The sequence below is a fragment of the Phycodurus eques genome, chromosome 15 (assembly GCF_024500275.1).
Source record: "Phycodurus eques isolate BA_2022a chromosome 15, UOR_Pequ_1.1, whole genome shotgun sequence".
Taxonomy (NCBI): domain Eukaryota; kingdom Metazoa; phylum Chordata; class Actinopteri; order Syngnathiformes; family Syngnathidae; genus Phycodurus; species Phycodurus eques.
Window position 1 is genome coordinate 8,423,585 of NC_084539.1, and position 23,820 is coordinate 8,447,404.

A 23,820-nucleotide genomic window follows, 5' to 3' on the forward strand; every position below is an offset into this window, starting at 1 on the left:
GTGTAGTTGTAGCTATGCTTTGGATACTTATACCCCAGTAGCGTGAGCGGTCATGTGAATAGACACCTCCTCGTCCATGGGCAAGCAACGCGACTTGCCTCAACCTAATTGTCTTTCTCTGCTCGTACTGTCCTCAAATGACTTTCTCCGTCTGTCTCAGCAACCTCCCCACCCTCAAACCCCTCCCTCCCCTCCTCTCGACTCTCTCCAGCTCTGCCCACTTTCTGACTCTGTCTGTAACTGTAGCCTGTTTTTTTTTTCCTCTCCCTCCCACTCCCTGCGACGTATAGATACTGCATTGATCCGACACACACACACACGTGAGCCTCCCACTCCTTTCATCATTGATTCACACTGCTCTCTCTCGCTCTATCTATCACGCATTCTCTCTGTCGCTCCCTCTGCACTGGCACTTGTTGAATCTACGCTTCGTGAGGAGGACGGAGAGATGGGAAAGCGGCGTAGCGCTTATGACAGGCAGACAGGGGGAGTCTTTACAGCACGGAATGGAATACCGACATAGAAGACCGATTGGAAACGGAAAAGTCAGTCATGCCGCAGAGCAAAAGAGAAGCCTGTCTTTGTCAGGGGGATTTAGTAGGGATGACACTTTAAGAGCGCACGTCAAACTCCGATTTTGGGACTTCACCACTGCCAACCAGTCAGCCAGCCGCCGCTTTGTCTGCATGTCGACTGCGAAGACTGTCTGAGCACGTTTCACTGCATTAGTGCATGACACTGTTATGTGCTGCTTTCTCCAGGTGAGTAAGTGCATACGTGCCAGAATACACACTCATTTCCCAATACAGCCCGCACTGTGTGTGTTTCTGTGTGTGTGTTTAGGCGTGCATACTTTTAAGTCAGCCAGAGTGCGTGTTTGTGTGTGTGTGTGTGTGTATGCATGAAGTGGGAAAGAGAGGGAGTACGTGAGAGGCGGTGAAATGTTTTTTTCAGTTTGTATTCCTGGAAACTGCTCTGCAGCATTGCTCAATAATGAATCTGGTACAGATATATATGTCTATGTGCGTGCGTGTGGGGTGGTGTGGGGGATACAAAGTTCATGTGAGGAAAGACTGGGGAGAGCGTCCGCCTCAATTTTCGGAAATTAAAGTTTGTGTGAAACCCCCAGGTTAAAACTGGGCGAAGACGACGAAGCCCTTAGCATATCTTGCAAGACGAAATACATGAATCCAGTGGAAATCTGGCAATTTACGGAAATAAAACGTGCGTCATGTTGGCCAAACATTTGCCTGAAGTCGCACAATACCTCAGAGTTCAAACCGTGGTTTTATGTCATAATGAAGACCATCGCATATCTCACAAGATGGACTAAATGACTACAGTGGAAAGTGGTCAATTTCCAGAAAATATGCTTTAACTTGTGCTAAACTTCTGAAATCAAACTGAGGTGAGGCATGATGACAAAGCCCCGATCAGGCATATCTTGCAAGACATAATTAATAAATATACTAGAAATGTGGTCACTTCATGGACAAATTTGCCTCACGCAAAATTACAGAGTTCAAACTCTAGCCATATGTGTCAACAAAGTTCTGAGCAAGATGTAAAAAATACATATTGTGAAAATGTGGTTAGGTTTTTAAAATATAAGCCTCAAGTCACGCAGGTCTCAGTTCAAACATAGGTCCTGCATGACGACGAAGACCTTAGCATATGTCACAAGACATACCGGTAATATGTTTTCTAAAAAAGTGGTCAATTTTGGGAAAAGTTGCATAAAACTACAGAGTTGAAAATGTGGTCATGTGTGACAACCGCAGCCTTACAGTACAGTAGAACGACCGTCACTATCAGAAAAAAATAATTCAAGTCTGGTAAAACACAGAAGCTCAAACTGTGGTCATGCTTGATGAAAAAGACCTTGGCAAATTTCAAATTTGGAGGTTCCACTGTATTTTTTGTATACTAGTTTTGAAATTACTAGTTTTTAGCCGGCATGGTGGCCGACTGGTTAGAGCGTCTGCCTCACAGTTCTGAGGACCGGGGTTCAATCCCCGGCCCCGCCTGTGTGGAGTTTGCATGTTCTCCCCGTGCCTGAGTGGGTTTTCTCCGGTTTCCTCCCACATCCCCAAAACATGCATGGTAGGTTAATTGACAACTCTAAATTGCCCGTAGGTGTGAATATGAGTGCGAATGGTTGTTTGTTTGTATGGGCCCTGCGATTGGCTGGCAACCAGTTCAGGGTGGACCCCGCCTCCTGCCCGATGATAGCTGGGATAGGCTGCAGCATGCCCGCGACCCTGGTGAGGAGAAGCGGCTCAGAATATGGATGGATAGTTTTGAACCAAATATTTCATTAAAAATAATGTGCTTTGAATTTTGCACCCAAAAGATTATACAACTGGGAAACGGACAAATAAGTTTGCAGAAAAGTCCTGCTTGATGTCACATATAACATTTCACAAGATTTAATAAGTAAACACTGTGGAACCTCCAAAATTGTGCATCACAATTTGGAAGCAGTCTAAAAAGTTTGAGAAAATGTTAGTAAAGCACAAAATACTCATTTAAATGCTCCAAAGCTAGTACCACTTGGAAGTAGACTAAATATTTAAGGAATACTATAAAGTCGCTTTTTGGCTACGTGGTCATGTGACTGCCTTGTGTCGTGTGATTGGTGAATTGGAGTCAAATGACACGAGTGTTTACGTTTGATTGGCGCAACGGGCGTCCTATGCGGAAGTCGACGATGGAATCTAAAAAAACGCGCACAGGCATGAATGGATAAATAAAAGTAGCGAATGGCATGTCGATCATTGTGACGTAGTAAAAGTATCGATCCTTCTTCGCATAAATACTCAAGTAAAAATAAAAAGTACAGTACATTTAAAGTACTCTGACAACTACAGTGATGGAAAATGTTACTTGAGTAAATGTAACGGAGTAAATGTGGCGTGTTACGGCCCACTACTGTATGTGTGTGTGTGTGTATGTGTGTGCGTGTGTGTGTGTGTGTGTGCAGTATAAAGCGGCAGCTGGCTAGCGGCAGAATGGCACATGACTGGAGAGAGCCAATCACAAGTGTCGGCTTTAGAAGGAGGAAGTGAAAGCTTCTGCGGCTATTTTTCAAATTTAACTAAAATTGTGATCATGGAGGCGCACGGTGACTGACTGGTTAGCACATCCACCACACAGTTCTGATGACCCGGGTTCAAATAAAGCCTGTGTGGAGTTTGCATGGGCTCCCCCATACCTGTGTGGGTTTTCTCCGGGTACTCCGGTTTCCTCCCAGATCCCAAAAACATGAATGGTAGGTTAATTGAAGACTCTAAATTACCCATATGTGTGAATGTGGTTGTGAATGATTGTTTACAGTGGGTACGGAAAGTATTCAGACCCCCTTAAATTTTTCACTCTTTGTTATATTGCAGCCGTTTGCTAAAATATTTTTTTCTCTCATTAATGTACACACAGCACCCCATATTGACAAAATAAATTGAAAAAACGGAATTGTTTTAAAATTTTTGCAGATTTATGAAATATCACACAGCCATAAGTATTCAGGCCCTTTGCTCAGTATTTAGTAGAAGCACCCTTTTGAACTAATACAGCCATGAGTCTTTTTGAGAATGATGCAACAAGTTTTTCACACCTGGATTTGGGGATCCTCTGCCATTCCTCCTTGCAGATCCTCTCCAGTTCTGTCAGGTTGGATGATGAACGTTGGTGGACAGCCATTTTCAGGTCTCTCCAGAGATGCTTAATTGGGTTTAAGTCAGGGCTCTGGCTGGGTTCATTCAAAACGTCACAGAGTTGTTCTGAAGCCACTCCTTTGTTATTTTAGCTGTGTGCTTACGGTCATTGTCTTGTTGGAAGATGACCCTTCGGCCCAATCTGATGCCCTGAGCACTCTGGAGAAGGTTTTCATCCAGGATATCCCTGTCCTTGGCTGCATTCATCTTTCCTTCGATTGCAACCAGTCGTCCTGTCCCTGCAGCTGAAAAAACACATCACGATGTGATGTGTTTCACTGTTGAGACTGTATTGGACAGGTGATGAGCAGTGCCTGGTTTTCTCTACATATACTGCATAGAAGTAAGTTCTATCTTGGTCTCATCAGACCAGAGAATCTTATTTCTCACCATCTTCGAGTCCTTCAGGTGTTTTTTTTAGGAAACTCCATGCGGGCTTTCATGTGTCTTGGAGTGAGTCGAGGCTTCCGTCGGGCCACTCTGCCATAAAGCCGGTGGAGGACTGTAGTGATGGTTGACTTTCTAGAAGTTTCTCCCATCTCCCGACTGCATCTCTGGAGCTCAGCCACAGTGAGCTTTGTGTTCTTCTTTACCTCTCTCACCAAGGCTCTTCTCTACCGATTGCTCATTTTGTCCGGACGGCCAGCTCTAGCAAGTAGTCTGGTCATCCCAAACGTCTTCCATTTAAGGAATATGGAGGCAACTGTGCTCTTAGGAACCTCAAGTGCGGCATAATTTTTTTCTGTGCCTTGCCACAATTCTGTCTCTGCGCTCTTCAGGCAGCTCCTTTGACCTCATGATTCTCAATTGCTCTGACATGCACTATGAACTGTAAGGCCTCATATAGAGAGGTGTGTGGCTTTCCTAATCAAGTCCAATCAGTATAATCAAACACAGCTGGACTCCAATGAAGTGTAGAACCATCTCAAGGATGATCAGAAGAAATGGACAGCACCTGAGTTAAATATGGTGTCACAGCAAAGGGTCTGAATACTTAAGGCTGTGTGATGTTTTTCTTTTTTAATAAATCTGCAAAGATTTCAACAATTCCATTTTTTTTCTGTCAAAATGGGGTGCTGTATGTACATTGAGGAAAAAAATGGTTGTAATATAAAAAAGAGTGAACATTTTAAGGATGTCTGAATACTTTCTGTACCCACTGTATATGTGTCCTGCGATTGGCTGGCAACCAGTTCAGGGTGTACCCAGCCTCTTGCTCACGGTTAGCTGAGCTACGCTCCAGCGTATCTGCTAGCCTAGTGAGGATAAGCAGTGTAGAAAATGGATGGATAGATGAATAGTTACATGTATCGTGATTAGTTAGTCCCTAGCACTGGTGGAGCATATCCCAGCTGACTTTGGCCAAGAGTCAGAGTACACACTAGACTGATCCCCAGTCAGTGGCAGTGCTCCTTATGTTTATTTTGTTTTTTTACAGATTCCATTGCTCACTGGCGCATTCTGCTGTCCATAGCAGAATTCTCCTGGTCCAAATATGTCGCAGCTGCTCCACGTGGAAATCCCAAACTTCGGTGCCACGGTACTGGGCTCTCTGAACGAGCAGCGTTTGTTAGGACACTACTGCGATGTCTCCATCCTGGTCAAAGGTGGGTTCAGTGAGAAAATGTTTAGGATTGTAAATTGTAACCCCTTTCTTTAGACAGCAAACTACAACCCCAATTCCAATGAAGTTGGGAAGTTGTATGAAACATAAATAAAAACAGAATACAATGATTTGCAAATCATGTTCAACCTATATTTAATTGAATACACTACAAAGACCAGATATTTAATGTTCAAACTGATAATGTATTGTTTTTAGCAAATAATCATTAACTTATAATTTTATGGCTGCAACATGTTCCACAAAAGCTGGGACAGGTGGCAAAAAAGACTGAGAAAGTTGAGGAATGCTCATCACAACACCAGTGCAACTTGAATCTCTACTATGCAAAGCAAAAGCCATTTATCAACAACACCCAGAAACACTGCCGGCTTCTCTGGGCCCGAGCTTATCTAAGATGGACTGATGCAAAGTGAAAAAGTGTTCTGTGGTCCGGGCTAAAGAGGAAAAGAACCATCCCGACTGTTATGGACGCAAAGTTCAAAAGCCAGCATCTGTGATATGCGGCTGTGTTTGTGCCAATGGCATGGGTAATTTAAACATCTGTGAAGGCACCATTAATGCTGAAAGGCACATACAGGTTTTGGAGAAACATATGCTGCCATCCAAGCAATGTCTTTTCATGGACGCCCCTACTTATTTCAGCAAGGCAATGCCAAACCACATTCTGCACATGTTGCAACAGTGTGGTTTCGTAGTAAAAGAGTGTGGGTACTAGACTGGCCTGCCTGCAGTCCAGACCTGTCTCCCATTGAAAATGTGTGGCGCATTATGAAGCGTAAAATACAACAACGGAGACCCCACACTGTTGAACAGCTGAAGCTGTAAAGCAAGAATGGGAAAGAATTCTACCTACAAAGCTTCAACAATTAGTATCCTCATTTCCCAAATGTGTATTGAATTTTGTCAGAAGTAAAGGTGATGTAACACAGTGGTAAACATGACCCTGTCCCAGTTTTTTTGGAACGTGTTGCAGCCATAAAATAAAAGAAAGTTAATGATTATTTGCTAAACACAATCAAGTTCATCAGTTTGAACATTAAATATATTGTCTTTGTCGTGTATTCAATTAAATATAGGTTGAACATGATTTGCAAATCATTGTATTCTGTTTTTATTTGTTTAACACAACGTCCCAACTTCATTGGAATTGGAGTTGTAGTTGTAAGTCAACAGCATATCTGCTAGTTAAAGCACAATATTGTGCTTGTTTTTGCCTCAATCAGTTCCACCCAATCAACGAAATTCTTCTTTATTCTTATAACTTTGCGACTTTTTTCTTAATATTACTACTTTTCTCTGAACATAATGTAATTTTATTCTGATAACTTTACAAATGTTTGTTCCTCACATGGCATTGTAGTATTTTTGGGGGGGGTAATATTTCTTCTTCGTACAAAGAGGGTTTTTTTTAAAAAATAGTTTCCCAATTTTTATTGTTCTTTGTGGGTTAAGCGCAACAAGTCTTCCTGATGAATTATTCAGCTGTTGTGTTTTCAAAAACAAATTTCTTCACATACTGTTCTAGCGTTATTTCTTTTTTTTTGTTTACTTTATTCTCATGACGTACTGATTTTCTTTTCTTACATTACTACTTTTCTAAACAAATTATACATTTGCAGCTTCTTTTTCATAATTCATTTTTCGTACTACATTAGAATGCAACGTAGTTCTGTGAGTCAACAGCGCCTCTGCTCGTTGCAGCCAAATAGTGCACTCCATTTTGACACACTCAATTTTTAAAATGGCTTCACATGATTACTCAATTATCAAATTCCATACAATTGAGAGAATTCTTAGCTATTATTCAACTTTTTTTAATCGAAAAAGTTACAACCTTACACGCATTAGGATTTTTTTATTTTTATTTTTTATTTATATTATTAATAAACCGCCCACCCTTTATATTATGGCTTGAATTTTATTTTATTTTGAGGGGGGCGTCTCGATTAGTACCTTTTGGACGATCTTATAATTACTTAATTAATCACAATCAGTTACTGTATGCACAATCGACAGAATCTGTCACAATCAATAATACGAGGATATTCTTGTAACATTGACATTTTTTCCCCGAAATATATAAATGTTGTTCTTGTATTGTTTTTTTTTTTGCTCACATGTAATGTAGCATTTTTAAAGATATTTTTACCATTACAAGAGGTTTTTTTTCTTCCATAATTAACTTTTTTTTGTGGGCGGCACGGTTGTTTGTTTCTGTGTGCCCTGCGATTGGCTGGCGACCAGTTCAGGGTGTACCCGCTTCTTGCCCAGAGTTAGCTGAGATAGCCGCCAGCATGCCCACGACCCTAGTGAGGATAAGCGGTACAGAAAATGGATGGATGGACTAACTTTTTTTGTTCTTCGGACAGCAAATACATTTAGTAAATCAACAGCCCCTCTGCTTGTTGAAGCCAAATAGTGCACTCCATTTTGACTCAATAGCTCCAAGACATGATTGACTATTAATTCCACCCGCCTGATAGAATTGTTCAACTTTTTACACAAGTAGTAAACACAAAAATCAATACAAGATGAAAGTGGTAATAACCAAACTATTGTACATATATATGTACAAAGTATTTTTGTAATACAGCTTTTTTATTTAAAAAAAAAAAATCTTTTTTTTGTTTAACTTTCCTGTAATTTTGACTTTTTTTAATCATGATATTAATACTTTTTACAAACAAAATGTATCTTACCTGGCTTATATTCCATTAGCTTTAATGTGTTCAGGACCTAAACTATTTTGTGATTTATAGCCCAGTAGTAGAACTTGAGTCTATTCTAAAGCTGTCTGGCAGCCAATGAAAAGTCTTGAGAATTTGAGTAATATGTTCTGATCTCTTTGTTCTGGTCAGAACCCGAGCTGAAGGGTTCTGAATGAGCTGCAACTGTGTAATGCTCTTTTGGGGGCGTCCATTTAGAAGACCATTACAATTGTCAAGTCTACTTGAGCTAAAAGCATGGATGAGCTTCTCCTGGTCTGCTTGCCACAGGCAAGCCTTCACTCTGGATATGTTTTTCAACTGGTAGAAGGCTGTTTTAGTGATTGATTTGATATGACTGTTGAAAGTCAGTTCGGAGTCTATCAACACACCAAGGTTGCGGACTTGGTCTTTGGTCTTTAGAGAGAGGGACTCCAGGTATTTACTAACAGTAAACCTCTTTTCTTTACTGTCAAAAACAATTATCTCAGTTTTGTTGTGATTTCATTGAAGAAAGTTTTGGGTCATCCAGTTTTGTTTTAGGCAGTGACACAACACCTCAATTGAACTGTAGTCATCTGAAGACACTGCTAAATATAACTGTGTCACCTGCATCGCTATGATAGTCAATATTGAGGATCTGAAGAATTTGATCCAAGGGTAACATATACAGGCTGAACAGAAGGGGTCCAAGAACTGACCCTTGAGGGACCCCATATGTCATTCCCATTTGATTGAACACTTCCACTGGTTACAAAATAACTCCTTTCCTCCAGGTAGGACCTGAGCAATTTAAGGACTGTTCCATTTAGTCCTACCCACGTGTTCAGCAATATGTTTTGATCTACTGAATCAAAAGCCGTATGAGATCCAAAAATACCAGAACTGACAGCTTTCCTGAATCTGTGTTCAGCCGTATATAATTTAGCACTTTGATAAGAGCTGATTCTGTCCTGTGACGAGTTCGTAAACCTCCATTTAAGATCAAGTAATTGCTGAGTTGATTAAAAAACACTTTTCTCGACAATCTTTGCTATGAAGGGGAGGTTTGAAATGGGTCTATAATTTGATAACATGAAAGCATCCAACATTCTCTTTTTTAGAAGAGGCTTAACGGCAGCTACTTTAAGAGCTTTAGGAGACTCGCCTGACTGAAGTGAGTGATTACTTGCTGCAAATCAGCCAGTCATGATTTTACAATAGTTTCGATAAAGTCAGATGGTAATGAGTCAAGACATATAGTTGACGGTTTCAGGTGCCAACTAGCTGTCTTGACTCAGTTACGACATTACAGCTGTTATCTCAAAGATTATGACTTAATTCTGAAAATAATTTGATTCCCCCCCAAACAGATCATAACGTATTGGCTGACCTTCGAGTAAGTCAGCCAGCTTGATGGTCTCGTCTTCTGTATTCTTTCTAAATTACAGGCCAGGCATTCAAAGCTCACCGGGCAGTGCTGGCTGCCAGCAGCCTGTACTTCCGCGACCTCTTCAGCACGTCCACAAAGACCCAGTTCGAGTTGCCCTCTTCGGTCACACCGGCATGCTTCGAGCAGATTCTCTCCTTCTGCTACACGGGCAAGCTGACCATGGCAGCGAGCGAGCAGCTGGTCGTCATGTACACAGCGGGCTACCTGCAGATCCAGCACATCGTGGAGCGCGGCATGGACCTGATGTTTAAGGCCAACTCGCCTCACTGCGACTCACAAACGGCCGGCACCTTAGAGGAGACTGGTTCGGAGCCGCAGAGTCCATGCAACAATGGCAACGGCCTGGCAGTGGCAGCCCTCCTGGCGAACCCCGGATGGTCCCCATCTCTCCTCATGCCGCCGCGCAAGATTAAACTAGAGGGTGGCGATCCCACACCCCTCACCATTGCAACCACGCAAGGCAAAATCTCCTCCTCGGAGTTGGGCAATCGGCTGGCAAGGGCGAGTTCGCTCTTCTACACCACAACCGGAGGGACCACTATCCCCGGCGTTCCCCCTTACCACCTTCTGGGTGCCATGGGAGGTGGGACAGGGGGCGGAGCGGTGGGTGAGCGTTCAAGTCCTGGTGAATCCAGTCTGCCCACCACTGACAGTCCCACGTCATACCAGAATGAGGATGAAGAGTTTGAGGAAGAGCCCTATGATGGAATGGCGGAGGACGGCTTTGGTCACCTCTATGCACGTTCAGGCAACCCCTATGGCAGTGAGTATAGTTAACTCTTCCAAGGAGGGAGCTTTTTATTTTTTTATTTTTTATTTTTTATTTATTTATTTATTTTTTACACTGGTGAGCCACCAATTGTCTAGGGATAGGGACCGAGCTGTGCTGCGATTAATTGACATCACCACACCCTAATTTTTTAAATAATTGCCTATGTTAATAGTTCAAACTGAAAATAAACCACACAACAATGATCCCAAAACAGTTCATTTTTTAAACTCCTTTTACAACATTCCCCCGAAAAACAAATTGCTTACAGATTTTATTTCTATTTCGTAAATGCACATAAAACAAAAACGCTCTGTAACTGATTCTAACAACCCAAACTATATTCTTCCCTGACATATAAAATGTGTCTCTCAGTAGAGCTGTATCACGTCAACATACTTGCCTACCTGGACTATGCTACAAACCCTAATTCCAATCAAGTTTGGACAAAGTTTGTGTAAAACGTAAATAATGACAATACATTGATTTACAAATACTTTTCAACCTATATTAATCAAATACACAAAAAAGACAAAATATTTTATCCTCAAATTGATTAAAACATTTTTTTTTAAATATTATCTCGTTTTGAATTTGAAGCCTCCAACATGTTCCATAACAGCTGGGACAGGGGCAACAAAAGACTGGGAAAGTTGAGGAATGCTCAAAAAAACGTTTGGAACATTTCACACATGAACAGGTTAATTGGAATCAGGTGAATGTCATGATTGGGTATAAAAAGAGCATCTCCAAATGTCGCAGTTGTTCACAAGCAAAGATGGGGCAAGGTTCACCACTCTTGTGAACGACTGCATTGAGCAAAATATCCATTCATATTCATGAGAGAATCTGGAGAAATATTTGCACGTAAGCAGCAAGTAAACCGACATTGAATCCCCATGACCTTCGATCCCTCAGTCAGCACTGCATTAAAAACCGGCATCATTGTGTGAAGGATATTGTCACGTGGGCTCAGGAACACAGAAAACCACTGTCAGTTAACACAGTTCGTCACTACATCTACAAATACAAGTTAAAACTCTACCATGCAAAGCGAAAGCTGGACTGACGCAAAATGGAAGTGTGCTTTGTTCTTTGAAATTTTTTGTCGTGTCCTCCGGGAAAAAAGGAAAATTGTTATCAGCGCAAAATTCAAAAGTCAGCATCTGTGTTGGTATGGCAGTGTGTTAGTGTGCATGGCATGGGTAATGGGTACATCTGTGAAGGCACCATTAACACTGAAAGGTATATACAGGTTTTGGAGCAACATATGCTGCCATCCAAGCAACGTCTTTTTCAGGGACGTCCCCGCTTATTTCAGCAAGAGAATCCCTGGCCACCTGCTACATGTGTTACAACAGCGTGGCCTCGTTGAAAAACTCTTTGAGTACTAGACTTGGCTGCTAGCGTTCCAGGCCTGTCTCCCATTGAAAATGTGTGGTGCTTTAAGAATTGCAAAATATGAGAAAAGAGATCCCAGACTGTTGAGCAACTGAAGTTGTACATCAAGCAAGAATGTGGACGAATTCCGCTTACAAAGCTTCAACAATTAGTCTCCACTGTCTTCAGTTCTCAAACGCTTGAGTGTTGTTAAAAGGAGAGGTGATGTAACAGTGCTAAACATTCCCATGTCCCAGCTTTTTTGGAACGTGTTGCTGGCATCAAATTCAAAATGAGTGAATATTTGCACCCCTCCCTGAGTTGTCACCTTATCATGGTGGAGGGGTTTGTGTGTCCCAGTGATCCTAGGAGCTAAGTTGTCTGGGGCTTTATGCCTCTGGGAGGGTCATCCATGGCAAAGGTGGAGGGACCAAACAAAGCACGGCTAAAAGATACCCTAGGACGAATAAAATAAATTGATTTAGATTTCCCTTGCCGGAAGTGGGTCACCGGGGCCCCCCTCTGGAGCCAGGCCTGGAGGTGGGGCTCAAGCACCTGGTGGCGGGGCCTGCACCCATGGAGCCCGGCCGGGCACAGCCCGAAAGGGTAACGTGGGTGCCTTTTCCCATGGGCTCACCACCTGTGGGAGGGGCCATAGGAGTTCGGTGCAGTGTGAGCTGGGCGGTGGATGAAGGCAGGTACCTTGGCGATCTGATCCCCGGCTACAGAAGCTGGGTCTAGGGACGTGGAACATCACCTCTCTGACAGGGAAGGAGCCCAATTTGGTGTGTGAGGTCGAGAAGTTCCAACTCGACATAGTCGGGCTCGCCTCCACACACAGCTTGGGTTCTGGTACCAGTCCTCTCGAGAGGGGTTGTACTTTCTTCCACTTTGTAGTTGCACATGGTGAGAGGCGCCGAGCAGGGGTGGGTATACTCTTTGCTCCCCGGCTCTGTGCCTGTACATTAGGGTTCACCCTGGTGGATGAATGGGTAGCCTCCCTCCGCCTACGGGTGGGGGATGGGTCCTGACTGTTGTTTGTGCCTATGCACCAAACCGGCAGTTCAGAGTACCCACCCTTTTTTGGAGTCCTTGGAAGGGGTGCTGGAGAGCGCTCCCGCTGGGAACTCCATCATTATGCTGGGGGACTTCAATGCTCACGTGGGCAATGACAGTGAGACCTGGAAGGGCGTGATTGGGAGGAACCGATGGTGGGGGGGAGATACCGGTCCAACCTGGTAGGCCCAAATGTATTGTGAGGGTCTGCTGGGAACGTCTGGCAGAATCCCCATCTCCCCGGGGGATGCAGGGGACATTGAGTCCGAGTGGACCATGTTCCGTGCCTCCAGGCGGCCGACCGGAGCTGTGGCCGTAAGGTGGTCTGTACCTGTCGTGGTGGCAACCCCCAAACCCATTGGTGGACACCAGCGGTGAGGGATGCCGTCATGCTGACGAATGAGTCTTATCGGGCATTTTTGGCCTGTGGGACTCCTGAGGCAGCTGATGGGTATAGACTGCCCAAGCGGAACACAGCTTTGGTGGTCGCTGAGGCAAAAACCCAGGCGTTGTGGGAGTTCAGTGAGGCCATGGAGAAATACTTCCAGATGGCTTCGAGGAAATTCTGGTCCACCATTCGGTGTCTCAGGAGGGGGAAGCAGTGCACCATCAACACTGTGTATAGTGGGGATGGGGAACTGCTGACCTCGACTCAGGACGTTGTGAGTTGGTGGGGTGAATACTTCGAAGACCTCCTCAATTCCACCGACACGCCTTCCCACAAGGAAGCAGAGTCTCGGATATCTCTGAGGTGGGCTCTCCTATCTCTGGGGTTGAGGTCACCGGCGTGGTAAAAAAGCTCCTCGTTGGATGAGATTCGTCCGGATTTCCTTAAGGCTCTGGATGTTGTGGGGCTGTACTGGTTGACATGCGACATCGCGTGAACATCGGGGACAGTGCCTCTGGCTTGCCAGACTTGGGCGGCGGTCATCCTTTATAAGAACGGGGACCGGACGGTGTGTTCCCACGACAGGGGGATCACACTCCTCAGCCTCCCTGGTAAGGTCTATTCAGGGGTGCTGGAGAGGTTGCATTTCAGATTCAGGATGAGCAGTGGGGATTTTGTCCTGGCCGTGGACCAGCGACCCGTGGACAGTGGACAAGCACTACACCCTCGGCAGGGTCCTTGAGGGTGCATGGGAGTTTGCCCACCCAGTCTACATGTGTTTTGTGGACGTGGAGAAGACGTTCGACTCTGTCCCTCTGGGAGTCCTGTGAGGGGTACTTCGGGAGTATGGGGTACCGAACCCCCTGATACGGGCTGTTCGGTCCCTGTACAACCAGTGTCATAGAGTTTGGTCCGCATTGCCGGCAGTAAGTCGGATTAATTTCCGGTGAGGGTTGGACTCCGCCAAGGCTGCCCTTTGTCAAAGATTTTGTTCACTTGAGCGGTTCGCAGCCGAGTGTGAAGCGGTTGGGATGAAAATCGGCACCTCCAAATCTGAGACCATGGTCCTCAGTTGGAAAAGGGTGGAGTGCCCTCTCCAGGTCGGGAATGAGATCCTGAACCAAGTGGAGGAGTTCAAGTGTCTCAGGGTCTTGTTCACGATTGAGGGAAGAATGGAACTGGAGATAGAGAGGCGGATCGGTGCAGCGTCTGCAGTGATGCAAACTTTGTATTGGCACATTTTGGTGAAGAAGCAGCTAAGCCGAAAGGCAAATCTCTCAATTTACCGGTAGATCAACGTTCCTACCCTCACCTATGGTCACGAACTGTGCGTCGTGACCGAAAATGAGCGACCAAAATGAGTTTCCTCCGCAGGGTGTCCAGGCTCTCCTTAGAGAGATGGTCAGAAGCTCAGTCATCTGGGAGGGGCTCGTGCCGCTGCTCCTTCGCATTGAGAGGAGCCAGATGAGATGGCTCGGGCATCTGATTAGGATGCCTCCTGGACGCCTCCCTGTTGAGGTGTTCCAGGCACGTCCCACCGGGAGGAGACCCCAGGGACGACCCAGGACGCTGGCCTGGGAACGCCTCGTGATGGGGTTTGTACTTTCCTGTTTTGCCCCCATCTTTTGGCGTCCTAGTAGTATATTCTTGGAAGAGCACAAAAACTGGGAATAGGTGTTTTTTCAGTGAAAAGCTTGGGATAGGTTCCACAGAGAGAAAAAACGTGAATATCAGGGGATTACTGTATGTAGTGTTTCCGTTATATCGCGGTTCATCGTTCGCACCCCCACTGAATACATTTTTTTTGTGATGTTTTTTTTATGGATTTATAGAGTGTACTTACTGTAATTCCTTTGCATATGGGAAAGGAGAGCCACAATCACCAATGCACTTTGTGTAACTTGAAAGTTGGGATAACACGAAAACTCACAGAATGAGCACACTCAAGCAAGAGCTGCTGTCAGCCACAGGTCACGCACAGACATTCGCACTCGCCATAGCTTTAGCCTAATTGCCAACTTCCTTCTAGCTCGCCAATGTCATACCCCACCAGGCCCTGCCTCGAAAAGCCATATATATATCCAACACACAGATATTTGTTTGCAATGCGTTTAACAAGTATGTTTGAGGTCAAGTGTCTCTAAAAGCATGTGGGAGTGGTAAAACTAAATATAAAAAAGATTTCATATGGTCTATCGCAGATTTTCACCTATGGCAGGTAGGTCTGGAACGTGTCTCTTGCGATGAATGGGTTTCAGTCTAAACATCAAATCCAGCAGGATTAGCTATTGTGAAGAATATTTTCAATAGCATTGCTAGCCACCTTTGGCCTAAATATATAAATATCAATCAAAGACGTGCCTCCTCTCACGGCTCCTGCTAAGTGAGGAGAAAAGAGTTTGTAGTGATGCACATTGCACACGCTCTTAGTGGCCGCAGAAAGACATTCTGGAGCAGCCACCCCTTTGTCTCCATTGAAATACAGCCAGCCATTAATCGATGGCGTTGGGGTCGTCAGCTGCGAGGAGGAGGAGGGGGAAAATTTTCACGGGGACTGTGGTGCGTTCACTGTTGTGGCCGCCAAGGTGCACCCTTCAGGGGCCACAGCAGGATGATATATTTTTTCCCCCCCCTCCTCGCTCCGCGACGCACATTGCTGGCTCCAGCTGCTTCTTTCTCTAACCACTGGTAAACTGCCAACGGGCGGCGAGGTGGCCGTTCGCCCCTGCCTCACAATGCGACACGTGGGGGCAGATGGCATAGACAATGTTGCCCAAATTCCACAAAACACAATACACTTCAGGGAAGATGTTTTTTCAAGTTGTGGGCATAGTTTGATGGCCAGTTGCACGCTATACTGGTAGTAATGGGTCCAGGTGAATGAATGAGGAAGTGACAATTCCGCCAAATGGCGACTGCATGGATAAGGGCACTTGCTGTTTCTAGTTTATGCTCGAAAGTATACGACCCAGCCCGGTGTCATCACAGACCTAATTTTTAGCGCCACCCAAAAAATCTGGTCAAAAGAAATAAAGAAAAAGTCTTAACAATTTAGTACTACTGTATGTATATTGTTGTCAGTCTTTGCACATATTTTCAGCACCTATCTTCAAACATATTTAATGTATTTAGAAAAAAAACAAGGATATGATTTTGGGCGCAGTTTAACTGTTTGATAGCCATTATTAGCTATTTTTAAGTCATTTTTATGTTAAAGCCCCTGTTAGATGTCTGATAGCCACTACATTTAGGGTTCATTTAGCTATCTGGTAGCTTTTTTTAAACTGTTGAATCTTGAGACTGTGAACATTTAATCCACTGTTAGCTTTCGTAACGCCACTTTTAGCTCTGATTAACCACCATTAGCAAGGTTTAAGATTCTCTTAGCGAGCTGGTAACCATTGTTAACTGTGTTGAAGCTTAAGAATGACATGTTACCATTATAATACCTCTTAGAAATGTTCCTTGTAGCTATTTTTTGCTGTCTAAAAGTATCTTAGGTGTTTAGTAGCAACTGTTAGCTATTGTTAAGCCCCAATTAGCCTCATGGTATGTCCCGGAAACTCAGCTAGTGCGTCATCCATCAGTTTCTAATAAGACAAATTCATTAGTATACAGTCTGTGTGGGCTTTGGCTAAGTGCAGTATTTTTTCTCACACTGACTTTGGCTCGTGCCCGACGGCAGAAATTAATTTGACGTCTGGCCAAATTTCAAAGTAAAACTCAGCATGACTTGCATAAAGACTGGAGGTCGACGTAACCGCAAATGTCAGGGATTTTTTGGGGACTGTATTTGCTGCTCGTCCAGACAGGTTTTTATTGTATTATTTAACATTTAATAAATCATGTGTCCTGCTTGTCTTGGTAAAGTAGCAGCGTTGTCTAACTTTTAACTCCCCTGTCACTCTTCTTCAGTGCCAGACAAGCCCGAGATTGCAGGCGTGCCGCTGGCCTTGGAGAACCGCAACTGTGTGCTGATCCGTCGGGACCTGGTGGCACTACCCGCCAGCCTCATCAGCCAGATCGGCTACCGATGTCACTCCAAGCTCTACACCGAGGGAGACCCCGGGGAGAAGCTGGAACTGGTCGCCGGTAGGCATTGTAGCACACAAGTGCATGCTAACACAAACAAGATTGATCGCAATTGACGAGCCTATGGCAGCTAGGCAGTCGACAGCTAGTGCAAAAAGCTTAAGTTAGAAGTGCACATCTTTAGTCAGTGATCCTTCTTGTCAAAGGGGATTCAAATACACAGCACCCAATCAATACCGGTTCCGATTAAGAGTTGGAGTCGTCAAGCTTAGTTTTTTTAGTGGCTAGAGGAGGGCTGGCTCTCCCATTAGGCAACACAGACCGATGCTAAGGACGACGTGGCTTCATGGGGTGTCACAAAATGTTGGGGTTGTGGGGGGGGGAACACCTTTAATATGCTGTGGTTGTATTCAACTATTTATAACTATTAACTCTTACAAATGGAAATACTAGTTCCCAACTAATATCACCAAAAATGAAAATAGATAAGCAATATTCAAGAGTGTGAGCTTTGTTTTTGGTTTAAAAAAAAAAAAGAAAGATTGTGGTGTGTTTCCAGGTGTGCAGCACTCGTGGCAACCCACCACTATGTTAGAAGCAGAGTGCAGAGGCAATGTCATCAAGCACGCATCATAGAGCGAGATCATAAAATGATGGCATTTGAATTCAACATTTTAAGCATTTTGTTTTGGATAAAATAAGGAAAGAGCAAATGTCAAAATGCAGCTAAAAGATAAAATACAGAAACTTCATCTGTAGTTATGAAACTACAGGCGGAGGTAAGCTACGCTAACTTTACAATTTAGCTCACCCACAGCTGGTCAGTACCAATACAGAGACTGTAAATGGAAACTGTACCATTTATAGAAAAAAAAATAAAAAAATAAAATAAAATAAATTAGACGCCTATCTCACTGGCGGAGAAGTCGCTGAGACTGGGCAATCGTTTTGATGATTTCAGAGGTTGAAGTGGGCATAGGTGCATATCTCCATAGAAATGATGGTGATGATTGCTCACAGTTTTGTCACACTAAGCAACGTTCTGAGTTTTTTTCAATATAGTGAGCATATGAAAAACACCCATAAAATCCCAAATATTGGAGCGATTGTTGTGATATTCTCAGAGGTTGAAGTGGACATAAGAAGAGATGTCCATATAGATTTTGGAGACGATTCCTCACAGTTAAGTGACCTTAAGCGATGTAAAGCGTTTTCTCTCTAGTGAGCATTTAGAGTTACTACCAAAAGGTCTCCAATGGTCTTCTACAGAACAACAGGCCTCCCTTGCCTCAGTTAAGGTCAGTGTTCATGAAACAAAAGGTTAAGGTCAGTGTTCATGAAACAAAAATAAGAAAGAGACTGGACAAAAATGACATCCATGGCAGAGTTCCAAGGCGAAAACCACTGGTGACCTACAAGAACAAAGGCTGGTCTTACTTTTGCCAACAAAAAAAAAGACTTTTGAGAGAATATTATATGGACTGACAAGACAAAATTTGAGCTTTTTGGGAGTTGTGTATGTTTCTACATCTCGCGTAAATGTAGCACAGCATTTCAGAAAAAACATCCTACCAACAGTCACATGGTGGTGGTAGTGTGAGGGTCGTGGGCTGTTTTGCTCCTTTAGCACCTGGACAACTTGCTGTGATTGATGGAACCATGAATTCTCCTCTTTAACAGAAAATCCTGAAGGAGAATGTTCAGCCATCAGTTTGTGATCTCAAGCTAAAGCACACTTGGGTTCTGCAACAGGATAAGGATCCAAAACACGCCACAAAATCAACTTCTGAATGGCTTAAAAAAAACTAAATGGTTTTGGAGTGGCGTAGTCATAGTCCAGACTTGAATCTGACTGAAATGCAGTGGCATGACCTTAAAAATGCAGTTCCTGTTCGAAAACCCACCATTTTTGCTGAATTCAAAGAATTCTGCAAGGAACAGTAGGGCAAAATATCTCCACAGAGATTTGAAAGACTTAGTGCCAGTTATAGAAAACACTTGATTTCAGTTGTTGCTGCTGAGGATGACCTAACCAGTTATTAGGTTTAGGGGGCCATTACTTTTTCACACAGGGCCAGGTAACTTTGAATTGTTTTTTTCCCCTTCATCAATGAAATCACCATTTAAAAACAGCATTTTAAGTTCAATTAGGTTATATTTGTCTGATATTTACATTTGTTTGATGATCTTAAACATTAAAGTGGGGAAACTGTGCAAAAATATAAGAATTTGAGAAGGAGGCCAATACATTTTCATGACACTATATAATTTTGAAATCTGATTTCTACGTTTACTCCAATATACAGTATATTTCAATATTTATCACAGTACCAGTGTTAGATACATTGGTAGCTGTAAACATTCATGCAAATGTTGGAAAAAATGGATTATCTGAATAAATATGTATGGCCTACATTTTTTTTCATACGCCAAGGTGTCCATTTAGCTTTTGTTAGTGTAAATGCACTTAATTGTGTTGTTTAGTGAAAATACTTTTTATCGTCACTCCATTTTTCAAACTTTTATGTGACCTCACTTACAGGTACATCTAAAAAATTAAAAAATGGAGTATCACGCAAATGTTAATTTTTTTCACCAGTCATTTCAGACAGTGCTTTCAGACTCTGTGCTCTTCACATCAAACAAAGATGGCTAGCACAATAAGCTAATATTAGCAGTCTACATCTTCACTCATTGATAAAAGATGTATAACAACAGTCACAGGTGATCCAAATCAGTCTTTTTCCACAAATCATTGCTCAACTGCTCTGCATGAGAATCCTATCACGCCAGATAGTGCGAGAAGCTCACATGAGCAGTCTACATCTTTATTCAGTGTTTCTTCTTGTCAGACATTACAAACAGATGGACTCAAATGTACAGTGTAACTCACAGAACCCAACCAAAGTCCAATATCACAAAAAGTTAGCCAATACTGAGAGTCCTATCAAGCTAGGTAGCATGAGAAGCTAATTCAAATCACAGAGGATCCTAACCAGTCGTTTGTTCTCAAAATGTTGCTCCATACTGGCCCCGGCTGTGAGTTTATAGCCTATAGCTGGCTAACACAAGAAGCTAATGTTAGCAGTCTACATATTTAAACAGGCACCTAAGTAAATGTCAGAGATGGACTCAAATGCATGATACGAGTCATAGATCCACATCCGTCCTTTATTCACAAAAAGTTTGTTGATACAAGCTACCACAGAAAACTATCAAAAAATCACAGAACCAAATTAAAGTCCTTTGTTCAGTAAAATATGGCTCCAGCTAACATTAACATTTACATCTTCACTTGCATCACAGGCAGATGGACTCAAATGCACATAATCAATCACAGGTCCATTCAAGTTAGCTAGCTATAGACGTTAAAGTCGATGGTACAATTTGGAACCCGACTAACTTTTTCGTAATAACTATGCCCCGACAGAGATGGAAAAACTTGGGAAGTTGAACACAGGATTTCAGCTAAGTGAGCATTTAAGTCCACCATGGGTTGTTTTTTGTGGCTTTGGTATTTATTTTATTTTTTTTATCATTATTATTATTATTTTGAGTGAGATTACCACAAAAGCTATATCAAGGGTTGCTTTTTTTTTTTGCGTAAACCAGTGGGCACAAAAAGGAACAGTATTACAGTACCTAGTAGGGCTGGGTGATATGGGCTTGATTTCCCCCCCCACCCCAAAAACAAAAGAATTAAAATAAAATATAATAGATTTTTTTGTCTGACATTTTTTTTGTTTTTTCCCCCCAGTCTGGGATTTACTTTATTTCATCTGATACCAGACATGCTTTGAAAGCTGTTGTTTTTCCATCCATCCATCCATTTTTTACCGCTTATCCGGGTCGGGTCGCGGGGGCAGTAGCTTTAGCAAGGACGCCCAGACTTCCCTCACCCCAGCCACTTCATCCAGCTCTTGCAGCCGAAGGACGTAGTCTCTCCAGGGTGTCCTGGGTCGTCCCCAGGGTCTCCTCCCGGTGGGACGTGCCTGGAACACCTCACCAGGGAGGCGTCCGGGAGGCATCCGAATCAGATGCCCCAGCCACCTCATCCGGCTCCTCTCAATGCGGAGGAGCAGCAGCTCTTCTCTGAGATCCTCCCGGATGACCGAGCTTCTCACCCTATCTCTAAGGGAGAGCCCGGACACCCTGCGGAGGAAACTCATTTCGGCCGCTTGTATCCGGGATCTTGTTCTTTCGGTCACGACCCACAGCTCATGACCATAGGTGAGGGTAGGAACGAAGATCGACCGGTAAATTGAGAGCTTCGCCTTTCGGCTTAGCTCCTTCTTTACCACAACGGACCGATACAAAGTCCGCATCACTGCAGACGCTGCACCGATCCGCCTGTCGGATCTCCCGTTCCATTCTTCCCTCACTCGTGAACAAGACCCCAAGATACTTGAACTCCTCCACTTGGGGCAGGATCTCATCCCCGACCTGGAGAGGGCATGCCACCCTTTTCCGACTGAGGACCATGGTCTCAGATTTAGAGGCTGTTGTTTTTTCCCCCCAAAATATTAACTTGCATCAACTTCCACAGAAATATTAGAAACACTTATTTGTTTCTTTACAGACACTAAGAAAATAGAATACACCATCACACTGCATGGTTTGGCTAGTACTTATAGTTGCAATTTTCACCCTGGTCTTTTCTCAGGTAGAGGCTTGATATTGCCACCCCTGTTCTCAATCAAGAAATCACTTAAATATGGCCTGGCTGACAGTCAAGTAGACCAAAAGATCCTCAAAAGCTAGACATCATGCAGAGATCTAAAGAAATTCAGGAACAAATGAGAAAGAAAGTAAGTGAGATCTGTCAGTATGGAAAAGTTTATAAAGCCATTTCTAAAGATTTGGGACTCCAGAAAATCGCAGTGAGAGCCCTTATCTATACCTGACAAAAACATACAACAGTGGTGAACCTTCTCAGGAGTGGCTGGCCGACCAAAATTACCCTACAAGAGCAGCGACGACTCAACCAAGCGGTAAAATACCCCAAAACAACATCCAAAGAACTGCAGGCCTCACTTGCGTCAGTTGAGGTCAGTGTTCATAACTGCACCATAAGAGAGAGAATGGGGGGAAATGGGCTGCATGGCAGAGTTCCAAGATGAAAACCACCGCTGAGCAAAAAGAACACAAGGCTCTTCTCAATTTTGCCAGAAGGAATCTTTATCATCCCCAAGACTTTTGGGGAAATACTCTGTGGTCTGACAAGACACAAATTCAACTTTTTGGAAGTTGTGTGTACCATTGCATCTGGTGTAAAAGTAACACTGCATTTCAGAAAAAAAACATACCAAGAGTCAAATATAGTCGTGGTAGTGCAATGGTCTGGGGCTGTGTTGCTGCTTCAGGACCTGGAAGACTTGCTGTGATAAATGGAACTTATGAATTCTGCTGTCGTGTAGGAAAATGTCCCGCCATCTGTTCATGACCACCAGCTGAAACAAACTTAGGTTCTGCAGCAGGACAATGATCCAAAACACACGAGTAAGTCTACCTCTGGATGGCTGAAGAAAAACAAACTGAAGACTCTGGACATGCTCGAAAACCCTCCAATGTGGGTGAATTACAACAATTCTGCAAAGATGTGTGCGCCAAAATTTCTCCACAGCGCTGTCAGAGACTTATTGCAAGTTATCACAAACACTTGACTGCAGTTGTTGCTGCTAAGGGTGGTGCAACCAGTTATTAGGTTTATGAGGCAATCACTCTCTCATACAGGGCCATATGGGTTTGGATTTTTTTTCTCCCTTATTAATAAAAAACATCTAAAAACGGCATTTTGTGTTTACTATATTTGATTTTTTTGGATGATGGGAAGCATTTAAGTGTGACAAACATGCAAAAAAATAATAAATCAGGAAGGGGGCAAACTGGCTTGGAAGCACATACCTAGCACCATAAGGTTTCCAGCATGTCAAGAAATCATTGCTTTTGCAATGTAAAAATGGGCACCGTATTTTTGACAAACTTCAGGGCGATTGACTCCGATTGCCTTCCACAAAGCAAATTTATTAATGTAGCGCATTTCATTCACAAAGTAACTCAATGTGCTTTACATGATTAATAGCATTTTAAAACAAATTTTAAAAAACAGCGTATAAACATTTAAAACAAAGCGGAAAAATCATAAAAGTACAATTAAAACGGCATACAGTGCAAGAAATATCATTTAAAAGTAGAAATGCTCTAAAAAGCATGAGGAAAAAAAGAAGAGTTTTAACCTGGTCTTAAAAACATTCACACTTGGGGCTGATGTCACTTCTGTTGGCAACTTACTCCATTTGTGTGCAGGATAATAGCTAAATGCTGCTTCACCATGTTTGCTTTGGACTCTGTACTCTATTTGAGTCTGTCGATCTCAGAGCCCTACTGGGTTTATATTCCATTAGCATTTATTTCATGTTTTCAGGACCTAAACCATTGAGTGATTTATAGACCAGTAGACGAACTTTAAAATATATTCTAAAGCTGACTGGAAGCCAGTGTAAAGACTTAATATGCCTGGTCAGAACCCGAGCTGCAGCATTCTGAATGAGGTGCGGCTGTTTAATACTCTTTTTGGGGAGTCCAGTCAGAAGACCATTACAATAGTCAAGTCTCCTTGAGATAAAAGCATGGATGAGCTTCTCCTGGTCTGCTTGACACATGCAAGCCTTCTCTTTGGATATATTTTTTCAGATGGTGGAAGGCAGTTTTAGTAATT

General features: G+C 43.3%; 1 protein-coding gene across 4 annotated transcripts in view; it reads left to right on the plus strand.

Moving 5' to 3' along the window:
• The window catches only part of LOC133413577 (nucleus accumbens-associated protein 2), a 95,038-nt gene that overhangs the window by 57,289 nt on the left and 13,929 nt on the right, over positions 1-23,820 (plus strand). For 2 of the 4 annotated variants that reach the window (XM_061698135.1, XM_061698131.1), the window contains 3 exons: positions 5,152-5,320; positions 9,476-10,240; positions 16,986-17,162. In XM_061698135.1, coding sequence (XP_061554119.1) covers positions 5,209-5,320; positions 9,476-10,240; positions 16,986-17,162 — 1,054 coding nt within the window. In that variant the 5' untranslated portion in view covers positions 5,152-5,208. The other 2 variants (XM_061698134.1, XM_061698133.1) reach the window with 2 other exon arrangements.